This window comes from Anabrus simplex, chromosome 1 (genome assembly GCF_040414725.1).
Source record: "Anabrus simplex isolate iqAnaSimp1 chromosome 1, ASM4041472v1, whole genome shotgun sequence".
Classification (NCBI taxonomy): Eukaryota; Metazoa; Arthropoda; class Insecta; order Orthoptera; family Tettigoniidae; genus Anabrus; species Anabrus simplex.
The window spans coordinates 881,777,604-881,800,497 of NC_090265.1; the positions used below are offsets into that span (position 1 = coordinate 881,777,604).

The 22,894-nt window shown below is 38.4% G+C and overlaps 1 protein-coding gene across 4 annotated transcripts in view; it reads right to left on the reverse strand.

The window, feature by feature from the left end:
- Positions 1 to 22,894, reverse strand: part of LOC136857679 (nucleolar pre-ribosomal-associated protein 1) — a 404,999-nt gene that overhangs the window by 165,842 nt on the left and 216,263 nt on the right. For all 4 annotated transcript variants that reach the window (XM_067136526.2, XM_067136527.2, XM_067136525.2 and 1 more), the window contains one exon: positions 13,805 to 14,138. In XM_067136526.2, coding sequence (XP_066992627.2) covers positions 13,805 to 14,138 — 334 coding nt within the window. The remainder of the gene's footprint in view (positions 1 to 13,804; positions 14,139 to 22,894) is intronic.

Here is a 22,894-nt window from a genome sequence, read left to right on the forward strand (position 1 = left end):
AATAATAAAGAAAATTTAAACATGAGATTTGATAAAATTAAATAAAACACTCAAATACGATAAAGACTGCATAAACAGCATCAAGATTTAAATACCAGATTAACCAACATGACAACTAAAAGAAAGGAGATGGGGGAAGCGGGCTGGGAACCGTATGAGGCCTGTGAAAGGTAGTTCGTTGCGAGGAAAACGATATTAATGGTGATCCCTTTCCAAAGACTGTAATTTACTGATTATAAAGGTACAAACAAATTCAAAATAGCATATTACAATGTATGTGCTAAAGTACGAACATTCCAAAAAAAACCCACTTCCACCCTGGTTCTTCTAGAAACAGTGTACCGTTTTCATCGTCCTGATAACGAGAAAAACGAAGGTGTTACAATATTTACGTTTGCCATGCACGGAAATGAGATCACAGAGATTATTTAATTGAGCCATACATCCAAAAAAAGGAAAGGATATCTGGTTAAATAGGCCGTGATTTCATAATATATAAAATACGGACGCATAAAATCAAGGAGGCCATGAATGTGACGGCAAAGATGTTCATCTGGCGAATCAAGTATGCCTAGGTCACAAAATTAGACAAAGATATAAAGGATCCATGCGGCCGTGATAAAAAAATTATTGAAAGTTTTAAAAATTGTTAAAAAAAAGAAGTGAGTGAACAATAAAAAAATTTTACGCAAAACTTCGAAGCAAGTTCATCCACGAAGAAAATAGTCCTCGCGGGAAGAAGAAGGGAGATATATACAGAGCAAGAGCTAAAGATCCAGCACATTGAAGAATTTTTAAAGTTACGCCGATATCCAACCTAATATCGAGGCGGATAAGCAGAAGAAATTGAATAATATTTGGACAGTAGTCGGAATACAAACTGAAGGTCGTCGTGAAATACCCAAACAAATTACGACTTCTCATATGCTGAATGTCTGAATGAAAAACTAAGAGCTAATTCGATAATTTACTTGTTAAAGTCAGTTACGAGAAATTAACATTGAATTTCTGCTATAATAACCTGCTACAAAACTATAATCTAGCTTCTTTGTAGTATATTTTGAAGGCTATGTTCGTGACATTAATTACGATGCTGGAAATGTTTCTTTCACATGTGACTAACGGCTACAACATGAGAGGCTAAATCGGAGATGGGGCTGACTTTCCGACGTAGACCGCCCAACTGTTCCTGCTAGCCCAAGTCTTGAGTCTACCGCCTGATGATGACGTAACGGATGTTGGAGACTATCTACGCAGCCCTAAGATGACAACATCGGAGCCCAACCCAGTCATTTAACATCGGCAGTTGCAAGTTAAGTCCAAAGAATTATTTTATAATCTTGAAATTTATGTGTCGTAGACGTAGTATATAATACTTGCAGTAAACGTTGGTGTGTAGCTTGTTACGAAGTTCTTCATGATGAAATCTCAGTCGATACTATCTTCGCAATGAGATTATCCTAGTTGATTTATCATTACGGGAGTAGGTATTCTTCGAGTGTATATAATCAATGTCATGATGTAGGAATGCTTAAAGTTAAACAAGGAGAGATTTCAAATGATGTTTTCAACCATTATCGAAATAAAACGACGTACACAATGCGATATATTCCAGACGTAACGTTTTAAAGAAGATAATTAATTTCTGGGTTGTTTAGATTTGGTTACTATTACGCTGCGACTACATGTGAGTAAATATTAACTTATTTTGTTTATACATGTGTTTCTTTTACAGAATAACGTGATCATGTGTATTACAAGTGAAATTTAACCCAGAAATGCACCGTTGTAGTATATTAACAATATGTTGAGATGATTTGCCGCCTAGATGAAGTGATTAATGTTTTTGTAGGAAAGTAAGGATTTGAACGACGTGCTGATGAGGCTATATGTATAATTATTCGTTGAGATATATTTATGGTAATGAATGACGCGATATTATAATGTTTAATATTGGTATATGGAGAGATAAATATACTTATGAATTTTTGGTAGTAAATACGATGTGTTACTAACCAATAATGTTATTTAACGTATGCGGCATGATTTTAAATAGTAATGCAAGATATATTGGGTTAATGATAAATGTATACAAAGAAATACGTCGCAGAATTCGTATGTTGGTTACCATAAATTGTCTTCAGATTAAATCTCCAAATAAGGAATAAATAAGGGTAAACTTGTTGTCTTCATGGAGAATATGTCAACGTTGAAATGAATGTTATTTGATGTTTGGTCTCAAGGGTATATTTTAATGGATAAAGCGACTTCATAATTTAAATCTCTGCCACAATTAAATAAATAATGTTACTAAATATATTCCTACGAATGTTATGGTACTTGATTGGACATAGGTGCAACCATAAATCATGATAGGTAGGCCTATAATTTCTGATAGAATTACGATAATAACTGATCATTATACGATACCTACATTTAATTTTAGGAGGTAATATGATTATTTTTACCAAATGACATGGTCAAACTGACCAATATTTTTCATTTCATGATCGATATATGTTCGAAATAGCCATTTTGAGCTATTATATACTTGGAACTTACTTGCACCTGCTGACGTACAATTTTGAAATATATGCATTATGATTAGTGACAAAATATGAATTCAATATCAACGAAAATAAGCATTAAAAAAAAGAGCCGAGGGACTCTAATTAAGTATATTTACTATGCATTTTTCTAAGGCTTAGGGACTTGGATTTTTTAACCAATGTTAATTTATCTGCTTACCAATTCATTGTCGTTTTTTAATATGAGAGACTTAATTTCAAAGAATATTTGACTACATGCTCATCAAATATGACTGGTACCTATGACTTATGATTATGAGAATTTTTCTTTGTTTTTATGATGCGGATAACGAGTACAGTAGAAGTCCGTTATAGCGAGAATTCATAACGGCGAAAATTTACTCGCTATAACGGATTGTCGTTATATCAGATTTTTGTATAAAAGTTGGAAAACCCTTCATGCACTTTAAAATCGGGATGAAACGGCAATCAGTTTGTTCAAAACTTGTGTTTCCGTAGATGATATCCACACTACGGCTTACTTGTTTGTTATTTTTCGTAATCCGATACTACGTGAATGTTTAATTTCATTCTGAAAAAAATATAGTACCGTATATCTCCGAATCCAAGATGAACCCTACTTTTTTCCTTCAAAAAATTAAATCAGACTCAAAAAGAAGTTTGAAAAATCATATGAATGCCTTATCTTACAGTAGGCCTACGCATGTTTAGACTATTTTTAGACGCCGAACATTGACTTTCGTCACGCCGTATTTCTTTTTTTTGGCGGCTGCACAATTATTTATTTCCGCGGGTTTAAGGACCAAAAACTCAACATTGACATCATAATACCGAAGAGAACTCGTTGAAAATTTTCCGGCAATACCTATTCCATGCGTCCCTACAATACAACGATTCATCAGGAAATTATTCTTGCTGTCTATAAAACTTACTTTTACGCAGCGTCAGATATAACCGGCTGCCGCTACACGCACGTCTCGCTTGCCGGGTTCGGCCAAATTCAGAGGCTAGCGATGTATTGGCCTAATCGCGAACGTTGAAAGTCAACGAACGAGTTCATTGCGCCACGGTATGGCCATTCCGCCCTTGCGGTTTTCGTGCACATACCTCACAATTTCATCTTCGACTTATTTAAAGCGTCCTTGTTGCGAACCACTGAATGCATTTTTTGTACAGGACGCATTTTTTAGCTCTTTGTCTTCACGCTAACGCCAAATATTGGCTTTAGTTAGGCCTATGCCGTATTTTCTTGCGGCTGCACAATTATTCTACATTTCCGTGTGTTTAATAAACATTAACTTATAATTGGCATCATAATATCGACTAGAACCCGTTGAAAATTTGCCGGCAATACCTTTTCCACGTATCTTTACAATACGACTATCCATCACGAAAATATTCCTGCTGTCTATAAACCTTAATTTTACTAAGCGTCAAGTACAATAGAAGCGTTATAAGTCTGCCACTGAGTAGCCATGGCTTTTCTAAGAATTCGAAGGATCGCATGCTTTGATGCCATTCTGCAGATTTGAGAAACACACAGGCTCTGTACAACCGGATGTAGCGGCTAGCGATGTGTAGTAAAGAGGCGGTCGTTTGTTGTCAACGAGTTCTGTGCGCGTGTGAAAAGAAGCAGCGTGGTTACCGCGATAGTTGCCAGTGGTATCCATTAACTTCCTGTTAGGCCGCAAATGCAACAATCCTTGAGTTTTCGCATTAGACTCTGAGAAAAAAAAGTCTTGGATTCGGAGAAATACGGTATCACTCCAGAGATTTCTGTGGCAAACGCCTCAGCTTTCTTCTTCAAACAGCGTCACCTAACCTAACCGTATATGTAGCCTATCATGAAAACATATTTGAAACGCATGTAGAGAAATAACCTCCTCGCGAAAAATTTACATGTAAATAGCCTTAACTAGACGAGAGATATGAAATATCCTCTAAAGTCAGTGATGTACTCGGCCATATCTTGAGGTTATCACATTCTTAATTAATTTCCGTACATAACATTAAAATTAGGATATCGTTTACTTCAGTCTTTATTTTTAACGAGTTAACAACTGCTATCGGCCACGTTATTCACGCATTTATTACGAAAACGTGTTATCCTCCTTCATTTCGAATGTTCTTGAGAGAACAGCAGTCAATGGGTATTACTAAACTCCAACATCGCCTTTGAATGTCAACGAGAGAGCTCGCAAATGCACAAAGTGAGAAAACTATACCGTACCGAAGATGATCGATCGCATTTTGTTGCAAACGTTTCAATTTTCTTATTCAAACAGCGTCACGTATCCTAACTTAACCGTACTATACGTATGATGAAAACACACTTCAAGCGCCAATAGAAAAATTATACCTTTCTCGCTATAAATTTTCATAATAGCCTTTCCGTAATTTAACCAGACGCGACAAAATATAAACTAACCCCTGAAATCAATTAAGCACTCTGCCATATCTCAAGGTATATCCCATTCTTACTTAATTGCCGTATTTAGCCTCAAAATTAAGCGGTCGTTTAGTCAGCCTTAATTTTAACGAGTTAACAACCGTTATCGGACACGTTATTTACGCATTTATTACGAAAATATGTTCTCTTTCATTTCGAATTTTCTTTACGGAACAACTGTCGACGGATATTACTAATCGACTCCAACATCGCCTTCGAATGTCGACGAGAGAAATCGCTAGTGCACATAGCGAGGAAACGATGCCGAAGGTAATCGATCGCATGCAATATCATCGCTGGGGTGTATAAATATCGGTAACGGCAAAAATTGCGCGCGCCTAATCGCTCGTAATAACGGATGCGCCAGTGATAGGGTTCTTGCTGTAATCGAAGAACGATACACAGTTTAATATAGGAATTTTGAAGGGACAGAAAAAAGTCGTCGCTATAACGGAGTTCTCGTTATATGCCGTACTCGCTATAGCGGACTTCTACTGTATTTAGCAAGAGGATTAATTGAATCAGATCGTAGATAGTTTAGGTTTATATTTTTCAACAGAAAGAAGAGAAAGGCGATTGATGTAAATGACTTAACCTATTTTCTTTTATGATTCTAGAATCATGAATAAAATTGTAGATTTATACAATTTAGAGGTTATTATTGAAAATAGGCTGATATAATTATGGTAGATAAGATGATTTTGAATTAATTAAAAAATGTAATTTTTTTTTCTTGAATGAATGGACATGAACAACTTAACATCGATTCCGACGGATAGATGGTATTGCTGGTAAGTTATTAAAAGGAAATGCGGGTTCCCAGTTGACCTCACGTTAAAAATACTATTTACAGATGCATTTTAATTATCCCTGAGAGGTGTCGCATGGCAATTGGGAAACTATTTCGATGACAAATGTGACATGTGAAGTGAAATTTGCGGCGCTGCTTAAATTTTCTTAAATGGCGCGGCCACTGATTTATCGTTGATTAATAGAAGCAAGTATAGCTACCGATACTAAGCATCGTTTTCATAAATGCATTGATCCATTCTACTGATCCGAAGAGATGATAGTCGGAGGAGGGGAAAATAGCCGGAACATTTGATAGGTCGCCCACGATGGTGCAAGAAAATGATTCCCCGCAGGATGGTGCAACAGTATTTACAATTATTGAATTATAGACGATGGCAGGGTATTCACATTAAAAAAAAAAAATTAAATCAACGTTTAAATTACAACCTGAAAATAAGGAAAGGTCCTGTTTGAAACATTTACAAATGATAGAAAGCAGCAAAATAATAAGATTTAACGCAAGACCAGTTCGGTTGCAGCCTTTCCTAAAACTCTTCAGTAAAAGGCGCATAGTTTCAAACTATCGTATGTTAAATATCTACAGAATTACTGGAGGCATCCCCAAGGGAAAAATAAAATACATTACAAACAACTTAAAAGACGTGACAACATAGTGACACTGACATAGATTAGAATGTTCATATCAAGAAAGGGGGATTACATCCGAAAACAAAGGGGGTATGACTAGTCGCCAGGGCTAAGTCATTTGAAGTTAAAAAATTTCAAATGGAAGATGCCCCGGGTAAACTCCGGCGTAAAAAATATTTAAATTATGATATTTAAAAATTAAAATCCAAAACATGAACCAAACATTGCTCACTTCGGGGGGCCGGTAGTCTCATCACAGGACAGTCGGAGGGGACCTATGCTCCCTTCACTGGTCACAAATCAAAGACAATGGAAACAAGCTTGGCCCTGGCCAAGTTACCAGAAGTGGGGCAATCAAGCGATAACCAATTAGCGCACGGGAATTACACTCGAGGCTCTTATATTCAGCAATAAGGAACTAAATTATTTTAGCCAATCAGGGCTCCAAAATTTTTGATGAGAAAAGATCTTTACAACCTCCAGAAACTTCCTTTCCGATGCAACAGGAAATCACTAGAAGCATCTTAAAAACACGGGCACGTGCAGATACACCCTGCCACAAAAGTTATTACCTCGCTAATTACACTGTTATTTACATTATCAAATTTTACACAATAATCAAATTAATTTAGTAGCGTTGCAGAATAATTAAATAACACTAAATATCTTTAATGGATAATTTCAAGTTACAAGAATGATTTATGGGGTTCACATTCCCAAATTATGACAAATTTCCAAAAGTTCTTCTTTGTCCTCATTCAAAATGATAATTTTAAATATCACACTCAGTCAATTTTTCAAGGCGAAACAAATGAACATATTTTACAAAATCAAGCAGAACAAAATCAAAATGAAAACAATGACTCTTGTCCTTCAGTAACGTACTTTAACGTCTTTTCTTGAGGCTTTCTGAAATAAAATAAAGTGATACACAACATCTTTCAAAATACGATTAAACACAGCTTCTTTAACACCACAACAGTTATTGGTTGTCGTATTAGTAAGCGATCAGACAGAGACGTTGCCTAAGTCAACTGTCGGGGACTTGATTGTGAAGTGGGAATGGGAAACTACATCAAAACCATGGCAGGGTAGGTTACCTGCATTGACCGACAGGGACCTTCAAGCAATGAAGAAGGTAGTATGGGAAAATCACATGACATCAAGTGATATCATCACCTGTAAAGTGTCACTAATTGTGCAAATACGAGGCCTGTTTTTTGAGTAAGGGCTGTTTTGTTGCAGACAGTAGTAGTTGCAATGAACGTGTGCATCGTGTGTCGGCATGCCTCAGGAAAAACGGGGCTCAGTTGCAGCTCTGTTGCTAACGTGTACGATTCTGTTCTGTGTTTGTTCATATGTTCATGATTATCGACTCGTCCACCCTGTGCGAGGTTCGGTCAGTGATACGGCTTTTGTCGGCAAGGAACCTGTCTGCTGCAGACATTCACCGACAGATTTGTGAAGTGTACGGTGCTAATGCTATGAGTGAAGGCAAAGTGCGTAAGAGGGTATGAGACCTCGAAGACAGCCGTGACAACGTCCATGATGAGGCCTGCTCCGGTCGCACATCTCTGATCACAGACGATTTTGTGACTTCAGTTGAAGTGAAGATCGTGAGGACAGAGGCTTCACAATAACAGCGCTCTCAAACGCCTTTCCTGGCGGCCGTGAACTCTTGGTTATTGGAGCAGGCGGCAAGTTTCTATGAAGAGGGTATTAAAAACTTAGTTGTAAGGTATGGAAAGTGTTTAAACAAACTTGGCGGCTATGTTGAAAAATAGAGCAAAGTATGTAAAATCTGCAAATAAATGTGGTGTTTGAAAATAGTCTTTCGTTGTGTAGTTTTTTTAAACGGCCCTTACTTAAAAAACTTGCCTTGTAGTCCCATGACTGCGCGCAAGGATATACAGTGAAATCTTGATTCTCCATTTTTGGAGGGACCAGAAAAAAACGTATAGGACGGGAAAACAGAAAATCCAGGAATGAATGAACCATCAACTATTTGGCTAAACATCACAAAAATACAATATGTATACTTATAATCTTACAAACACCCCTAAACCAAACCAAACTACAGCCTCAATGGCCTTTCGCCTACCAAGCAACCACTGCTGGGTCCCAAAGCCTGCAGATTATGAGGTGACACAGGATCAATGTGACGAATCCTCTTGGCCATTATTCCTGGCTCTCGAGACTGGTGTCACCATCTCACCATTAAATAGCTCCTCAATTAAAGGTAATCGTGGAATGAGTGAACCTGTAACCAGCCCTCATATCCAGCTAAAAATGCCTGACCTGGCCGGGAATCGAACCCAGGCCCTCCAGGCAAGTTAGACGGCAGGGCTGGTTTCAAACATTAATTACCGGTACGCGACTTAAAATCTCGAAACTTTACATTCACTTTTACCAGGAAAACTTCGTCAGTTTCTTCTGAAAACTTCTTTCAGTACAGCAACTCTGATCAGCCAAACTCTTGGAAAAATCAAACACCTGTAACGCCAAACCAAACAACAATTGACCACAAGTAGTTTTTAATTCTCTAATCTAATAAAATAAAGCACGTTAAATACAAAAGCGCCCAATGTTTGTTTGTCCAACCCTTGTCCCGTTTCCCTATGGGGTCGGGTATGAGGTGAGATGAATTTGTCGTGGCGGGTTTTTATGACCGGATGCCCTTCCTGACGTCCTCATCAGAGGAGTTAATGTGATGAAATGATTGACGTGATATGATAGTAGGGAGAGGGTGAAACACCGTGCCGGCACATAGCCTACTCCTGTTGAATAGCACCAAGGGGGTCTGCTCAAGGCTTAACGTCCCCATCCGAAGGACGAATCACCATCAACAGCGTCATATGCCCTCACTCCACATGAGCACTGCGGAGAGGTTTGGAATTTAATCCAGGATTTTGGCACGCAATCTAGTGATTAGAAATTGTATACCACCACCTCCCCTACCCTGCCGGCCAACATTGTGATGGTGAAATTTTTCGACCAACGGAACTCGAACCGGCTAACCTTGGTGTCAGACTGTTTAGACCTCAGCGCCTTAATGATCACGGCCACCAGGCAGGCTAGATACAAAAGCGCCCCAATATGATGGCAAAATCCCAAGGGTTTTATTAGCTATACTAATGCTCTGAACCTCTCGTATCAGATACCAGATAGAAAAACTTTGTTGACGTCAATGCTACCTCCTTTGTATGAGCACCCCTTCAATGCCGTGCAGAACAAGCTGAAAAATATGTCTAGCGTGTGTTTGACCACGGACTTTTGGACATCAATCATTAAAGAAAGCTATATTGCTACAACAGCTCACAACATTGATGATGAATTTTATCTTGATTCGGCACAACTTGAATGCTGTGGATTTGATACCCCACATACTAGTGTAAATTTAACTCACAAAACTAAACATGTGGCTGACGAATGGGGTTTAAGTAACAAAGTGCTGGTAGTAGTAAGTGACAATGCTGCTAATATTACTGGTGCTGTTGTTAATGAGCTTAAATGGAAACATTCGGCTGCTACACTCATTCTTTAAATTTAATAGTGCAGAATGCACTACACATAGTGCAGGAAACGCAAGTACAGCAGCTAGTGAGAAACTTTTAAAGTACCAAAGAAACTTGGGAGTCGCGCAGCCTAAACGATTGCTGCAGGAGGTACCAACCAGATGGAACTCCACATTTTACATGCTGCAAGGTATCACACTGCTTCGAGAGGCGGTGAGAGGCGATAGAGACCTCCCCGTACTTTCATCGGAAGAATGGGACTTCTGTACCCAGTTGTGTAGGGCTTTGAAACCTTCTAAGGAAGTAACTAACTAGGAAGTGCAGAGAAATATGCCACTGCGAGTCAGATTATCGTACTAACGAGAGGTTTGTTGGCCGACTGCTCGAAAATACAAGAAGAAAATTTTCTTCCAGTTACGAAACAGGTAGTTGCAGAGCTGCAAAGAGGCACTGTAACGAGAATGTCCAACTTTGAAGAGAGCAAGACAATATACCTTTGTATTTTTCTCGATCCACCCTTCGAAATGGTTCGATTTTCTAATGAGCGAATCACTGAAAATGTCAATAAACGCGTTATCGAGTTGGTTTCGGCCCAAATAAGCAAGGACACACAAGAATCCGTTTGTCAGAGATACGATGATCCAGTAGTGCCTGAACAAACTGAAGAATTGTCAGTCTGGGAAGTTTTTAATAAGGAAGTCACTTCATTACAACCAAGTGGCAATGTCACATCCAGGTCAACTGAAGTTCAGCGCTATTTGGAAGATCTGATTTTACTTAGAAATCAGGACCCACTGAAATGGTGGTCAGAAAATCATCATTTATTTCTGACAATGGCTAAGTTAGTGAAAAAACATTTTAATGTCTTAGCAAGATCAGTGCCATGTGAGCGTATTTTCTCCAAAGCTGGGAACTTAATAAGTGACAGACGTACTTGTCTGAGTTCCGGGAAAGTGAAACAACTGATGTTTTTAAACGTAAATTCTTCCGATGTCAGTGTCCATGATGGTTGACTGCTTGAAAGTTTCATTTCCAGTTACACATAAGTTCATAAGTTGTTCTGTTTCTAAATTTCATATTACACATTGTATGTTAATCATAATTTTGTATAAATGGGCTCTATTGTATGTTTTTTGTTTGTTAATTATCATTTTGTATAAGTTGATTGTACTGTATGTCTGCATGTGTTTGTTCATCATAATTTTGTATAACTGAGCTCAAATGTAGGTTTTGTTTGTCATAATTTTGTACAACTAGGCTATATTGTATGATTATGCTTATATTAGTTTTGAGGAATTCTAGGGTATATGTGTTCATATTTTATTGTTGTATAGGGGCCTATATGCTGTGTAATGTATTTTAATATATTTAACTTGACGCCAATGTCTGTAATTTCTCATGTATTTAAATTAGCATGACAATATCTTCATTCTTCTATGAATAAATATTAAGGGCTCTTACTGAATGAAAGTAAGAGTTACAGTACTATATGATTTGTTTACAATATGGGAGAAACATTTTAATTTAAGGCAGTACATTTCATTGGGCCTGTTTGTGTTATTAAATGAATAAATCAGTGGGTGACAGAGGTGATAGGTCTTGGCCACTGGTTGCACATCGGCCTGCTCGTGTAAGTCCTCCCATTTTAGCAATAAGAGATCATAAGAGCGACTCTTCCAAACAACAGCAGGATAAAACGTTTTGGAGCTGTTACATTTGTGTCACTGTCACTGATACATCAAAGTCACGACTTTTCCCACCTCTACTTTGTAGTCAGTTTATGGAAACCTTGTACCGCGTAAATTAGGCCTACATCGAATTTTAAAGGTTATGTTGAACTCGAGAATATGGTTTCAAATGTAAGTATCGATCCTCAAGTTCTCAAATGCATTATATTCAATTCTGCCCATCACTAATCACAATCAAATTGGAAAGAGAAAAAATATCATTAACACTACCGAAATTATGGTTATTTGTGACCTTGACTCAGCTGGAAAGCGCGCTCGCTGCACAAGTCGCTATGACCATGAAATGATACAAAGTGTAACATGCGCAAAAAAACAAAAACAAAACAACAACGAATGCATTTTTTAAATAACATTTCAGCACAAAAACATGAAATTCCCAGTCTTATATTAGGACCAAAACAGTAATAGGCAATCCGAAAAAGTCCGATGACTTTATGTACAGTATGTAATGTTCTGGTCTCGATAACATAATTGTATACGATAATATTAAAATACTAAATTTGTGTTACTTAAGAAGGAGCAGTTTTGATTCCTGCCTGAAAGTCTAGTCACTATACAGTGCCTGAGGGAAGTGCCAAAAACCTGTTCGGCGATACACTAAAAAAAAAAAAAGTAAAAAAATAAACATCTAACCCTGGACATCATGTAGACATTTTGCAAGTACGAACATTTGACGAAACTTGCCCCATCTTCAAGTAGATCTATAATACTGATATAAATGGTCCGTTATTGGACATTATAAATCCTCGAGCTAACTCATTCCAGTTGCCAACGTTTTGCCCTCGTGGGCTAGGATGGGCTCATAAGTTGGTACCTAGCACACCTACCAATAAGCTGGCTAGTGCATACCGTGGAGGCCACTGCGTAGGCTACTTGGAGCCACCGGCAGTGCCAGTGCACTAGAGACTTTGACTCATTACCAAAAATTGATGCCTGTCTGGCCATCAGATGATCTGATCATGCATTATATTCAATTCTGCCCATCAATCACAATCAGGTGCTAGGTACCAAGATCCGTAAATGCCATAGCCGTCCTTTCGCGAGATACAGTTTCTTGAAGAACGCATGATCGAGGATTTAGCGTTGATGGGACTGAAATTTCTGGACGGTTGATCCAGGAAATCGTTTCTTCGAGGAATGGATGTTGCCGGATTTTTTCAACGTGATTTAATTAGGCTGCTCGCGGGGCCACGCAATTTGAACGAATAATACAGGAAAACGTAGTTTCCGGGAACGTATAATCGAGGTTCTACTGTATAAGAACTAAGTTTCAAGGCTCAAGTACCCACCCGTAATCCACATATTTCGCTGGTGAACACTAAGCAATGCATTTGGTAGTGTAATGAATGTTGCCGCTGGTCCATGGAAGACTAGAGACATGTGATTTGGAGTGATGGAACATGTTATACCATGTAGCTGTCAGAGGGAGGGTTTGGGTGTGATAAATGGTAGGCAAATAATACATGCAGCCTGTACAGTGTCCACTGTCACATTTGGCAGAGTTGGGATGGCAGTGTGGGGGTGTTCATTGTAGTAGGGACTTGGTCCTCTTGAATACTACTGAGTACATTAAAGATAGAAAGATTCAAGAACATTTTGACCAGCTACATGTTGTTCGGAGACAATCACTGTATGTTTCAGGATGATAATGCTCCCTATCATAAAGCAGGTTTATTTGCGAGTGGTTTGTGGCTGACACGTTTCCAGAAATGGACTGCCAAGCCCGGAGCTTCAACAATACTGAACACCCTCTGGGAGGAACTAAAACAGCTATGTCGCTTTCAGACTCACATTATTAACTACGCTCGTTACAGTGCAGCAGGAAGAATGGTCTGCAATTCCCTTGGAGATGTCCTGAGACCTGGTAGGCAGTCTCCCCTGCAGCATCGAGCTGTAATAAAGGCCAAGGTGGGTATCTGCTCTAGGCAGGCCCACCCCATATCAATGAGCACTACAGGACATTATATCTGAGGAACATTTAGAAGACTGTTTCAAGTACGTGTCTGGATACTTTTGATCAGATAGGGAAGAAGTAATCAAGCAAATTCATATTACAGCAAAGCCAAGACTGAATATGCAGTAGTTTATCATTCTGTCACTCACCAGTAAATACATCCTCAATCCTATTCCTCTGTGAATATGATGAATCTTCATTTGTGTCCTCCTCCTTGACTTGGGAAATGAGATCATTGTAATGAGAGAGATTCTGCGCAGTATGGGTCACAACATGGGTGAAAAAAGAAGCAATATCATTACATGACAATTGAGGAACAGCCATGTAACAATGCAGCCACACATTTAGCTCGTCACCAGAACCATCAAAGAGCCCTGTTCCATGAAGCAGGTCCAGCAATGTCTGACTCGCAATCTTGGACACAGAGGGAGAGCAATGTCGTGATAAAGTCAGCAGTTGTAACAACACCTTACCAAAATGGTCCTAAAAAGAAAAGGATTGAATAATCTTTAAATACTGAAGTAACAAATACCATAATTTAAAAAAACCATCAAACTGCAAGAGTAGTGAACAATTCAGACAGAAAAATAAATCGACATAAATAATACAAATTTTGCATTATACATAACATTTAAACAAAACTGCTCCATACTTCTAGGAAACAAATTTTAGGGGGGTCCATATAATTACATCATACCTGCCAACTTTCAAAAAGAGAAATCCGGAAGATCCTTAAGCAGAAAAATTTTAACAACACGCGCATGCGTAACAGTCTTGAGATATAATGAAAAGGGACGGCAAGGGGGGATTATAAACAATACCAATACAAGTCAAATACAGTAGAACCTCGATGCATCGATCTCAGAAGTGTCGTTTTCCCGTATTCATCGTTGAATTTATTCGGTCTCAAAAATGTTCCATATAAACCAATGTTAACTTTCACCGCATCTATCGTTTCTCGAACTATCGGCAAAAAATGATTTGTCCTCGGTCACAATTATCCCGCACTGATCGGTCGTACGTAAGAAAAAAACGCAAAAGTTTTTTTGAATTTAGAGGGACTGCTCAATACGCTTAGCATATAATAGCGGCAACCTGTTACGCAAGAATGTACGAGCGATTCGGAGTTGCTAGTCTTGAACAAGGATCTTGTAGGCTGGAGTGCTGTGCAAAGGTTATTCACGCACAACCTCACTACGAGCTTCCTGGTGCCAACGCTTTTCCTCGACCCACTAACCAACCCCTAGAAGTATTCTTATTTACAAGAATTAAAACATAGACAGCCTAACACTCAAATTTGTCACCATTTTCTGTGTTGGCATAGGCTGGCTAGGGCTGCCAACTTGGTTAAAAAAAAAAAAAAAAAAAAAAAAAAAGAGAAAATCGTGCATGCGCCAGATTCGTTTTAATTACTCACAGGGTGATTAATTGCGTCGTACCTTGTGGAGTGTGTGGGATGCTAGAGGCCTGTTGACCGCTTTTTTGCCCTCTGCCCAATAGTCTTGTTACAAGCCGGACCTAACCAAGCCAGATCAATAATCTTTCCTCATAGCCTAGTCTTGTAACTAGTTCCTAAGTTGGCAGCTTCGCACAAGCCGCTGTGACATAATTCGAAAAGCGCCGCGTTGAATTTCTAACCTCTGTGACATTGTCTGAGCTGAGCTGCGAGAACTGCGCCGTGTTGGGTATCTAACCTATCGTTCGCAAAGGGTCTATGGAATCTTTTCCTAAATATAGGTTATTGCCGTAATATCCATGTGTATCATTAATTTGCAATAAGAGAACTGAACTTAAAGGATTTCAATTATCACAAAATGTGTAAAGAAAAATGAAACGAAAGGGCGTAAAATTCACACTTTTTATTTCCACCTCGTAGGCCTATATCAGGGTTGCAATATTTTGATACTGTTATGTTTAGTATGAGCTATATGGTTAGCACGTGTTAGCCTTTTGTTCAAGGGGTTTCGATTGGGTCGAGGATTTTAACTTTCCTTGGTTAATTCCAACGGTTCGGAGGCTGTCTGTTTGCCGAATTAAACATTATAATTCATCTTATAATAGGTAGAGCTGCATTTTTATATGTGCGTACATCGCCTATCACGCGACAACTCGAAAGACCTGCACCCGACTCCGGAGGCCACGCGCCATTATTGCTGTTCTTATAATAATATTAATAATAATAATAATAATAATAATAATAATAATAATAATAATATATTTACATAACGAAAAAAGTCCCAATACAGTAGCCGTATTTTATTATTTTGCTTTCTCCCTTTTTTATGTTGCCCGCATTTATATTTTCCCCGCATCCGTCGTCATTTCCCCCTCTGCCCCCTGAAGAATGATGCATCGAGGTTTTACTGTATGTGTTATGGTCAACCCTGAAATTAAATACATGAAGTTACATCTTGATGAGTGCTCATCTGTTTTCACTTAACACTGGGAACACTTTCCATGATCGTATAAAACAAGGAAATTAAGCAGAATATGCCTCACGAAAAGACTGATAATATCGTTTCTTAGTAACTCATTACGAACAACATTATAAATACTAGATCGCTTAGAAATTCGTCACACAATTTCATGAGTTTCAGAACTACCGCCAATGTTACACACATTTAAAGTTAAAAACTTCATTATTGTTCCGTATTGAATAGAGAAATAAGAAGATGTACAATATTATAGGGAAGGATCCACCTTTCAATACTCCGTAGTAAGTTGAACTAAAAAGTAGTTACAACCTGTTTATTGGGACCGGTTTCAACACATTTCAAGTGTCATCATCAGCCAATTAGCGAAGATCTTAAAACAACTAATATATTGAACACAGGCAAAAAATTAACTTTGTATCATATCGTAGCAATTCAGTTAATGTTCAAAACACAATAATCACAGTCAAGAGAGTAAACAGAACATCACTATCTTGCGCCGAAAACAAATATAGTTGAAGTTCATAAGCAGATCAAGTATGCACTTATGTAAAGTCATTGCTAGGCAGGACTTGTAGGCATTTGTTTCTCCGGCTGAAGAGTAAAAGGTGACGTGAATGAAGTCTTAGGAAAACAGTGTAGGATTTAATTTCGTCAAATTCAAAGTGGATATATAGGTTTTAAAATAATTTAAAACGTTAAAAAAGAATAAAGCCAAATAAAAATATATTAAAACATAGGAAGAAATAATGAAAGAAATACGAGGTTCAACTCGAAACAACTTGCCGTAGTAATTGATAAAGAAATGATAAATAGAGAAAGGGGGTGGGGAACGTTTATTAGAGGGTGGTGATGGTGGAGGTGGTGGTGGTTATTGTAATTAGAGGAAATACAATTGGGCAACAATCCTTTATATAACACTAATTCGAGGAAAAAAGAGGAAGAGAACCGACACTTCGAAAAATGAAGATATCGGTTAAAGGAAGACAAGGGCCACGAAGGGCGTGAAAATGAAAGACTCCCTAGCCCTCGTAAACCTAATAGCATCGGGGTCAGAAAAGAACAAGAGTTGACCAAGGGAGGTCGGACAGGATAGATGAAAGTGAGGAGCCTGGCACAAGTAAGTGGAAGCAATGCCAGGACTCAGCTAAGGGCCCCGTGGTCGCCAACCCACGCTCCGAAGTTCAGAGCCCCTGGGGGATGGAGGGTGGAAAGGAAAGAAAAATGGAAGGGATTCGATACTTCGAAAAATGAAGATATCAGCCAAAGGAAGACAAGGGCCACGAAGGGCGTGAAAATGAAAGACTCCCTAGCCCTCGGAAACCTAAAAGCGTCGGGGTCAGAAAGGAACAAGAGTTGACCAAGGGAGGTCGGACAGGATAGATGAAAGAGAGGTGCCTGGCACAAGTAAGTGGAAGCAATGCCAGGACTCAGCTAACGGCCCCGTGGTCGCCAACCCACACTCCGAAGTTCAGAGCCCCTTGGGAGGGGGAGAGGGGGGAGAACTAAGGAGGATCAAGGGGGGTGTTGCGGAAGGGGGAAGTGGCATGAGAGGGTATTGTGTAAATTGTGAAAGATTGATTCCTTATTTGTTGACTTCAGGTTATTTAAAAAGGAGATGTGAAAATCGAAAAAGGCATTGGGTTTCTCAGAAATATCATTCAGATTAAGATTTGGACTGAAAAACTGGTCAAGGTGTATAAAACAGTTTTCGGTGATGTCTAGGAGAGGGCCTTTATTTAGAGTGCTGAGAATTTCAATATCCTGGTTTATTGTAGTGAAAGCATGTTTTGTGTCATGTATGTGTTGTCCCACTGCCGAAAATCTGTTGTGCTTTATTGCATTAACGTGTTCAAAGTACCTAATTTTGAAGTTGCGACCAGTTTGACCTATGTAAGAAGAATTACAGTTGTGGCACTTAAAACGGTATACGCCTGATTTAGAAAAGACACTTGTTCTATTTAAGGAGTGGGAGTTATGTAATAATTCAAGGTTTCTATTATTAGTTCGAAAAGAAATCATGGTATTGTGTTTTTTGAAGACATTAGCTATACTATAGCATACCTGCCAACTTTTAGAAACCAAAAATAGGAAGATTTTTTAATTCCTGGATTTCAGCACATATATTCCTTCACGGTCTAGGTGAAAAAAGGTCAAGATAAAAGGCATTTACAGTTAAAATACGAATTGGCCATTAAATTTAAAATCTTAAGCTACCAAAACATAAAAATTGTTACAAGAAAATGTACCCAATCATTCTCATTTATGACACTTAGGAGAATAATATTTATGTCACACCGACACACGCAACAAAATACATAATACCATATTTTCTCGCGTAATTAACGCACTTTTTGACGAAAAATACAGGCGAAAACTTCGGATGCGTAAATTATTCAAGAAATTCAGATATTTACAATTCATTTATATTTAAAAGATACATCAAATATAATATAAACACAATTCGTTTCAACTCGTTTGCGGTTATCGTCATTTGGCGTAAAATTCCGGCGTGTGATTTTTTCTGAAAATTCAAATAGGGCACATCAGGTAAGTTAGACACGTGGGATTGAAGTACCGACACTGGAAAATATTCTTCCCATTACGAGCTGACAATACGACCTGAAGTGAAATAAGCATGAACTAATAAAAGTACAATTCATGTAATATCATAACAATGACATACCAATGGAAGGAAGATTGGATCTCAAAAACAGGTGAACATCTCTGGCCTTTCTTCCCACCTAATTTGAGGTCTGATCTCCCAAGAAGAACTTGGACCATCCTTAATAGGATTCGATGTGGTCATGGTGTCTGTGCTGCGTCCCTGTATGCATGGGGAAAGATACAATCCCCCCAGTGTGACTGCGGTGCTCCTTTCCAAACCATCGAACACATTGTAAAGGAGTGTAGCAGAAGAGCCTACCCTGGAGATTGGTTTGATTTTGTAGAGGCCAATACAGAGGCTCTAGAATGGATAACATCTTTGGACATTAAAATATAATGTACTTGCTTTCTTGTTTCTGTATATATCTATATACGCCATACGATAAATAAATAAATAAATGACATACCGGCAAAAAATAAAACGGGCCGATGACCTTAGATGTTAGGCACCTTTAAACAAGCCCATTATTGAGTAGTGCCCTCTGAGGAAGTATGGTGGACCAGGCCAAGATGTCATCAGTGCAACACCCCCTTCTTAGAATGGCTACGGCAACTGGACATTGATTTGTAAATGTGAACGCTACCAACATTCTTGTTCTTGTATATAGTGTAAATTTTCTTTTTCTTTTGTATACTTGCCATACGATAAATAAATAAATAATCATCAAAAAAAGAAAACTGTCCAAGATGAAAAGAGCCGGGCATCGAAGGAGGGACCCTGCTACATTACCCCAAACCGTCCGTAACCAATCTTGTAAGAGTGACGTGTCAATCCACCCTTCTTCTTCAATACGAACGTGGATCACTTGCGGAAATTTTGCTTTAGGCAGTGTTTTTCGTTTTAGAACAATGTAAGGTGCAAGCTTTCTGCCATCAGCTGTTACAGCAAGCCTTGCAGTACATTGTCGTTTTTTTTTTATATATATATTTTTTTTTTGCTTGGGGCTTTACGTCGCACCGACACAGATAGGTCTTATGGCGACGATCATTTTCGTTTTTTTTTGCTTCCGGTAGCGCGTATGATAACACTATGTTCCTTTCTTATTGATTGTTCGACTTTGTGGCATATGGAAACTGACAGGCGTCTGACCTGCGGTTCCTATAAGGGAGATCAAATATTCCTTCTCCTTACGCTTCTCAATCACAAAGCAATGAAAATGGTTTAAATGATTCGTAATTTTTTGGCATGATGATGTTCTTCGCCGAGGAGGAAGTCCATTTCTCTTCATAAAATTAATCAAGCCTCGTTAACCTTCAAATCCGAGACACTGATTCCATGTGCAGCGGTTATTTCACATTCTTTAAAATACAGCATTTCGTGAGAAATGGCTTATCAACGAAATCATATATTTAAGTAGATCTTCCTCTACTTGCGGAAACTTGCCGCTTTTTGGTCCGCGAAATGCTTTGCGAGACTTGTTGGCCGCTTGAAGTGCACGTTTGTTACCGCGGAAGCGCAAATTTTTCATTTGGGCATTGAATACTTTCTGCCCGCTGCCCTATTCCCGTATGTTTCGGCGGAACTGATCACCGCGAGTTAGTAGGATGCAGTATTACTCGAATACTGTGAACTGACAGACAATTCTGAGATCACAGAATGTCCCGTACCCGAAACACTCGTAAAACTAGTGCCGTGGGATTTCCTGACGGCTAATAACAACATGTTGCCCTGTATTTGGAATGCCCGCTTTCGCAATAGGAAGCCTGCTACTTGAGTTGTTGACATCTTTTTTTGAAACGCATCCGGAGCTGCGTGATGGATGTTCGAAGTTGTGGGTGCGTCAAATACGTGAACATTTCTTTTTCTCCACTTTGGACCCAAAAATATTGGGATTTGTAAATTATGCAAGGGCGTTAATTACGCGAGAGAATACGGTACTTTATTTATCAGACGGTAAAATAAACGGAAATTTATAGGTTTCTCTGATCACTTGGAGATAAGGTTTGTTATATTTTTTGGCCATAACGAGAAAATAAAGTATCTGTCACCGACACAACCCCCTTAAAACATTCAACTCATTAAAATTATGCACTTAAATCCGCAAAACCTACCACATACAGAACAATTCAGTATGTCCCATACGTTATTGACATACGACTTTGGCAGTGGGGGAAAGCATAGAAATGCAAGAAAAAACACGTGGCCTACAACCCCAACGAAACTACGCACAGAAACGATGTTAACGCGCGAGCAACAATAACAAACTCATTCTTTCATCCCGATTGACTGAGTCGCTAGCGCGCGCCAGCCTGTCTTGCTTGCAGGACGACCGCCGCCCCGAATCCCCAGCTGCATTAAAGCGCATACGCTGCTGTGGTGAGCGGGAAACACGATACACGAAGGCGCCGGACGAAACACGAAATAAGCATCAAATAAATACGCTTGAAAATGAGATTTCGGAAATTATACAAGCACATAAGAATTTATTCTAGGGGAAGAGTATTGGCCGCACTAGAAGTTATATTGGTCGAAAATAGGAAGAATTTGAAATAAATCGGAAAATCGGAAGACGAGTTAAAAACCGGAAAGTTTCCGGGTAAATCGGAAGGGTTGGCAGGTATGCTATAGGTATTTGTATTGAATGTGAATGTGGTGTAAGCAGCTGGTTTGGGAATATCTTTTAAGAGTGTTGTGTTAGGGCGGTGTCTAAATTTGTTAATGATTTGTTCAATAAAATAAGAATTATAACCGTTAAATTAGGCAATAGAGCGGATGATGTTTAGTTCTTTATTTAAGTTATCCTTTGGTAGCAGAATTTTGAAGGCGCGGTTAACCATACTGTTGTATGAAGCACGTTTATGTGACTGTGGGTGAAAAGAGTCTTGTTTTATGGTATTAGCTGTATGTGTGGGTTTTCTATAAATCATATATGATAATGAGGAAGGTAATCTGTTTATTGTTATGTCTAGAAAATTAATTGATTTGTTTGATTCTGTTTCAAGAGTGAATTTAATATGTGGATCAATTTTATTGAGGCTAATAAGAGTAGAAGCTGCATTGAAAACTCTATCATCTGGTATAACAAATGTGTCATCCACATATCTAGCCCAAAATAATATGACTTTAAACATTGTCAAGGTTCCTCTCCACCAACCTTCTCCCTTTTAAATCCTTATATTGAAACAGGTACAAACAATTTTTTACATTATAAATTCTAGAAATTCAGAACCTGGCAAATGTGTCACGAGATGTTGAGACCTGTATGCATAGAATTTAGGACTGAAGAACTAACCGAATTCATGAAGGAGAAAGACATGAGCATTTGTTACGTATCTTTTAGTTAGATCAGTTTACCCATGATTTCAAGCGAGGAGAAGGTGAGAATCCCAGTTAATCTTAAGGTAATGAACAATATTTAAGTAACAGGCCAAGCAGAGCAGAAGGAAGCGTGCATGAGGCAATATGCAATTCATCACAAATACAGTGCGTAGAACACAAAGCAAGGCTCTTTCCTAGAGGTGTTCCGTGGTAGGAGCATTAGAATTAATGTGAAAGGGACATTTAATAAATAATAAAACTCAAGGGAGCAGGTTTTAAGAAAGCAAGACATATATTACAACGGAATCAAAAGAAAGGACTTACAGACATGGTACATAGTAATTGAACTCATTATCTTTGGTATTTTACAGGTACAAGACTAGTAGAAATTACAGAAGATAAAGTTAAAAAATGGCTATATGTACAAGTACATTTATGATAGCACACAGATGACTAGATCCAAATTATCACAATGATACCAACATCGTAGCAAGTACGTGCCATGAATATATTTTAGAAAAAGGGGTCCTATTAATTTTTACTCAAAAGGAATGATACATTCCGTAAGCTTTGGGATGCCAAGATGCAATAATGCATTTATTATTATATTTTAAAATATTAATCCCCCAAACCGAATTCATTTAACCTCAAAGAACAAGATTGGCACCATTTTAAACAATTGAATGGAAAGAACACCTATTAGATTCCCAGACCACCAATACAATTTTTCATTCAAAAAAGGAGAATAGGAAGTGATAAAGGCAAAACACGAGAAGAAAGAGAGCAAGGGAAAAGATAAGAAAAAACAATAACACAGGTACAGGTATGATAGAACAGGCAGGGATCAGGCTGCAGATACCCAGTTTGAGATAAGGTTCACT